The sequence below is a fragment of the Punctularia strigosozonata genome (assembly GCF_000264995.1).
Source record: "Punctularia strigosozonata HHB-11173 SS5 unplaced genomic scaffold PUNSTscaffold_17, whole genome shotgun sequence".
Taxonomy (NCBI): Eukaryota; Fungi; Basidiomycota; class Agaricomycetes; order Corticiales; family Punctulariaceae; genus Punctularia; species Punctularia strigosozonata.
In genome coordinates, this window is record NW_006767449.1 from 326,718 (window position 1) to 332,245 (window position 5,528).

A 5,528-nucleotide genomic window follows, 5' to 3' on the forward strand; every position below is an offset into this window, starting at 1 on the left:
CTGGGCAAATGACCGGCGCAGGGGTAGTAACGGCGCCGAGTGCGAGCCGCCGGGGATGAGGCAGGCGACAGGGGCGGGAGTGGAAGCTGCGCTGAGCGAGGTCGTGTTGGCAGCTCGCACTCGGTGTTGGGCGAAAGGGGGCGTGACGGGGGAGGCGATGCTGAGCGCGACCGCGTTGGCGGCTCGCGTTTGGTGCTGGGCGAATAGCGGGCACGGGGGGAGAAAGCATGAGGCGGCGGGGTAAGTGCTCGGGGCGGGATGTGACGGCAGGGGCGAGGGTGGAAGCTGCGTCGAGCGAAACCGCGTTGGCGGCAACCGCTCGGCAATGGGCAAAAGGCAGACGGGGGGTGGAAACAGCGCGACCGCGACCGCAATGGCGGCTCGTGCTCGGGATTGGGCAAACGGCGGGGGCGGCGGGGCAGAAGCTGGGGGCGGCAGGACGGGCACGTCGAGTGCTCGGGCGGGATGCGACGGCGGGCGCGGGGGAGAACGCTACGCCGAGCGCGACCGCATTGGCGGCTCGCACTCGGGGATGGGCAGACGGCAGGGTGGAGGAAGCGGCTCCGAGCGAGACCGCATTGGCGGCTCGCGCTCGGGGCCAGGCAAACAGCAGGGGCGAAGCTGGGGGCGGCGGGACGGGCACTCCGAGAGCTCGGGGCGGGGTGCGACGGCGGGCGCGGGGGAGAACGCTACGCCGAGCGCGACCACATTGGCGGCTCGCACTCGGGGATGGGCAGACGGCAGAGGTGGGAGCTGCACCGAGCGAGACCGCGTTGGCGGCTCTCCCTCGGACAGGGGCAGCGGGTGGAAGCTGAGGACGGCGGAGCGAGCACTGCAAGTGTCGAGGCGGGATGCGACGGCGGGGACTTGCACGACGTGCGCACTTGCAAGCGCGGCGCTAGGCGCACTCTTGCCAGCGCGGTGGGCTGAGAACTGGCTGAGATGACAAGCCGGGCAGGATGGTCACGGTCAGGTCACGTGACGGACTCATTCGCGTTGAATCTCCTAAGTCCGTGTTGGCTACTGTATCTCTATGTCATAGCAATCCCAAAGTACATAGAGATACATTTCAGTTCATGAGGCTGTCAATGGTAAATGAATAGGACAATAGAGAAATCAACCACCTGAGACTAAACTATTATAGCAGTGTTTCCTAGCCATCACTTCAGTGATCTACAGGGTACATAAATATGTTGTTGGCTACAGAGATATCTGGCTTTTCAGATGTACATGCAGGGAATGTGTATAGAAGCTAGGGGTAGATGGGATGAACTGATATCACAGAGGGAGCCATGCAAGGATGAGGTGTCAGCAGTAAAGTACCAAACCCCAACTCCAATACTTACACCTAGATATGGTCTCTAAGCTCCTTGTACATGGACCAGTGCTAATATGATTGACATTGCAACAACCTTCTATGTTGATGGTTTCAAGCCCCCTTGTACCTACAAGACAGTACTCTCTAAATGGTCAGTCATCTGGCATGATTTTACAGTTTTGTGTGATTTTTTGGCCTTTTTGTGAAATTTTAATAGAATATAGTCGAATTATGAACTATGTATTCTCATATGTAGAAATTTGCCAGAGGGGGCATTTCCTGATGCAATAACAAACGTCGGAAGAGGATGGAAGTTTGCGCCACGAAATGGAGCATGTACACCGACAGTAGCCTGCTTTGCGTAATGTATGTAGGCATTGTCACCGTGAACAGCTTCAACGGCGGCCTGCACAGCTGTAAGAGAGCTCAGAGCAAGATCGAGGGATCCGCAATGCTCATGGCATAGCCCGATCATGCATCCTGAGTGCTTGCAATGTCGAACAGAGCCTCGCAAGTGGAGATCGTCTATAGCCAGGGTATTTCCGCAGATCGGTAGCCGTGAATTCTCGGAGTTCGCACCGAGAAAGGTGCGGATGTTCTGCGCTATCTCACTGTGTCGCCGAGGAGCTCCAGGAGTCACAAGGAGTGTTGGAGCTACACCCAGACGGCGGAGCGTGGAATCTGAAGGCAATCCCATCCCTTTCGTGCAGGCGTACAGCGTCTTTGGACCACCACAGCGTCGCAGAAGCAGCGCCAAATCAATATCACGGGCGTCACTTCCTCGGACATGATAGATCCTTTTGGCAGCCTCTGTGAAACGTCTAAGGAGCAGCTCCGGGCTCCTGCGTTGCTTGAGCGCAAGACGGGTGATATGTTTGATCTTGAGGATGTCATTTGTTGCGATGCACCGTAGAATCTTGTCATGCGACGAGAGCTTCCGTGCCTTTCTGGCAGACTTCCTCGTGGCGTTCAGCACCTGTTGAACTGTATTAGCAGGCATCTAATATCAGAACAATTGGCCGACCTTGAGTCGATGATTGTTAGCGACGTCCTTGTGATACTCCGCTCGCTCGCGAAGCTGTGACCAGCTGAGGAGGTCCCATGAGGTATTTACAGGCGCAGAATGTGCTCGCATCTCAAGTAGGGTCTTCTCACGGCATGTACGTATCATATCGCATTCGTAGCATTCGCTGCCGTAGCTGCGCGGGACACCTGTACATTTCTTCGCTCGTACCCAAAGCTCGGCTCCTCCCTTTTCAAAGTGATCGAGATGAAAAGGTAGGTTGATCCCAGGGTCATCGAGAATCTGCCATGGGAACGACTTGAAGATTTGTCCAGGCCTCCATTCAAGTGGTACACCGGGGCACGAAACAGTCAGAAGTTCGTCGGCGGCCAAGCGTGAGGCAGGAGAAGATGAGCGGCTCAGTAAAGAGTTAGAAGCTGGCGGCAAGGTATCATGAACGTCCTCATGTGATGGAATCGAATCCGTGCATGCATGGCTAGAAGTATTGCGCAGCGAAGATGACACGGAAGCTGAGAAAATCGAGCTGCGAGTAATGCGAGCATTCTCCATTTCGGCTCGTGCGATGTTTGCGGACTGACGACGTACACACGGCTTGCTCCCGCGATGCCGCATGATCCAGTATTGACTATTGCCAGTTTGGTTGACTGTAGCACCACATAGTCCGCATACGACACTGCTGTCTCGTGATCCAAGATCCTCCTCAGGCTCTGGCGTACGGTCTTCGTTGCTTTCGTCTTCCACATGAGATCTATCAGCAGCTTCGTCACATATCTCTTCGTATGAATCTTCCCATGTGCGCGAGTACGAAGCCAAGGTTCGCACAGGACTGGAGTCTAGACCTGTTGTAGATGGTTCCCAAACAGTCCCAGCATCCTCAGCGAGATTGCGAAGTCGGCAGGCCCAATGATGTGTAGGAGAAACAGAACCAGTAGAGTTAATGCTAGCCTGAGAGCAACACGGACTATTTCCGAGAGTTTCGTCTGTATGCTGTGACATATTGTAGCGGCAGTTGACTCTCGATGACTGTCCAACGGTTGTAGCGGTGAGATCTTTGGATACCATGCAATATGAGGATCACTTGCATATATGTGATGCGTAGGAGTCCCTATATGCGCGAGAAACCGAGCTGCCTCAAGCTCGAGGGGCAGGAGACGAGAGCAGCCGACGGCGCGACGCGACGCGACGCGACGAATAATTGAGATCACCTGACCGAATCGTGCCAGACGAGAATATTCGCTGCTCGTGCAGCGCCGTATCAATTCGAATTCTGACCACATACAATAATTACTCTCATCAATTAGAACATATCTATGTACTCAGGAGATTGTTTGTTACAGAATACCACAAGATCTCGGCAACCCAGCGGAATGATGACCCAAACTTAAAAATCGCGGACCCCGAACACTTGACGGTGGTTAACGCAAAGGGGTGAGGTGTCACCGATTTGAGTTCCGGTGGCCCCTTGCGCGCACGGCAGACCAACTTCAAACCGAAGATTCGCGATAGGCGGGGACACAGGAGTGGTGATTCGAGTACTGTAGTGTACCATGGAACGTATGTTGTGTGTAATTTACTGTGATTTGCCATGATTCGCAATATGCCCGACAACCGAGTGCTGCCCGATTGTCTGTGGTTGGCCGACATTCACTAGGCGGTGGGGTTCATTTGGACTGATTCATCCTGGTTTGCTGGCAATCGGCGGATTTCGAATCACTCGCAGCACAGCGAGCGACGGACAATCAGCTGACATGTTCGCGGATGTTGCGCAGCATTCGCTCCCAATCGGCGCACTTTCCACTGGGTGTCAAGCGGCATATCGGAGGGCGTTTGTGCTGGTCGTGGCGGGGACGTGAACAAGTCGTCGGCGAACCATCCTGCTGCGAGCGGCGCGCGCTCGGTTATCCACCGTCCACGATGTCATGTCCGCGCAGTCGGGTTTCGAGAGCATTTACAGACAACTGGGACATTCGGCCGTGATCCTATCCGTGATGGGGGTAGGCCGGGGCCTGACCCTCTCCTTATCCTGCTCCTGATCTCGACAAGGAAGGAACAGCGGTGCGAGACTGGAAAATGTGTCTTATGTACATCGGTCTTCCTAGGCAGCAATGAGCGAAGCTGAGGGCGGTCGCGTGAGCTGACCACGTACCTTGCTGCGGCCAATCGATTCAAAGGCCGTCCATTTCAGCGTGAGCTGCTTGGGTTGTTCGTGCAAGGCGACTGAGAAGTGATCGCGGTGACGTCGACACAGAGCGCATCGTCACGGTCGGAGTGATGTCATGATAAGCTCTCGTTCGGGGATATTCGATTCCAGCTTGCGCGAATCAACTTATTCTTCAAGTCGCCCAAGAGCTCGAGGCGGCAGTGAGCATAGCAAAGGCAGTTCCGAGTTCGCTACACGGGAGGCAAAAAAAGGCGCCTACATAAAGCGGCAGAGCCGAGACTGGGCGGGGGGCGAGCACCGCCACCAGCTCGGGCCGGCAAACTCCGGGGTGCGGCCGATAGCGTGCTCTCTGCAGCTCCCCCTGATCTCGCCCGGCGTTTGCAGCTCGGATTCCATTCCCCGGAAAAGTTTTTGCTGAACATACTAAACGCCCCTTGGGCAACATGGCAGCGCACTCTCCGCCTCCACCCATCGCTGGCGGCACCACCTCCGTCGACCCGAACCCGAAGAGCTCGTACGGATCCGCGGCCGCGCAGAACCTGCGGAGCGCCATCGCCAACGCGGACGCCGCCCGGTCGAGCAGCAGCGCCAGCACCCGAAGCGGCAGCCCGACGCCCCGCACCTGGCTCAGACGCTTCTCCGAGTCGCTCTCGCCCTTCATGGCCCCGACAAACGCGAACGGCCCGCCGCCGATGCCTGTGCGCCCCAGCGACCACGCGTGCGCCGACCAGCCTGGCGCCGAGGAGGCCGTCGAGGCCCCACCCGCGCAGCAGACGCACCTCGGTCTCAGCGCGTCCCTGCTGACGAGAGCCGGGTGAGTGCAACCGGTCCTTGCACGTTCGATACTCCCGTTCGCGCTTTTCTTCTTCGCGCCCCGATTCACGTCGATGCGCGTCGGTGTCGCCTTATTCTCGCAAACGTTCATCATCCCGTACGCGCGATGCGCCCACCATCGCGTATGCGTGCGTGATCTATGTGCCCCCCCCCCCCCTCCATGTTCAACACGTAATATGCACGATCACGCG

General features: G+C 56.9%; 2 protein-coding genes across 2 annotated transcripts in view; both read left to right on the plus strand.

Moving 5' to 3' along the window:
* Nucleotides 1-373: 373 nt before the first annotated feature.
* On the plus strand, nucleotides 374-946 carry PUNSTDRAFT_138530 (uncharacterized protein; the record flags this gene model as incomplete). The annotated part of the gene is made up of 1 exon (XM_007388223.1): nucleotides 374-946. One exon carries the CDS (start codon nucleotides 374-376, stop codon nucleotides 944-946), a length of 573 nt encoding a protein of 190 aa, XP_007388285.1.
* A 3,970-nt stretch (nucleotides 947-4,916) lies between these two features.
* The window catches only part of PUNSTDRAFT_146454 (uncharacterized protein), a gene marked incomplete at its 3' end in the record, with an annotated part of 1,873 nt that continues 1,261 nt past the window's right edge, over nucleotides 4,917-5,528 (plus strand). Inside the window, exon 1 of the mRNA XM_007388224.1 lies at nucleotides 4,917-5,317. Within this exon, the coding sequence (XP_007388286.1) occupies nucleotides 4,947-5,317 (371 nt within the window). The remainder of the gene's footprint in view (nucleotides 5,318-5,528) is intronic.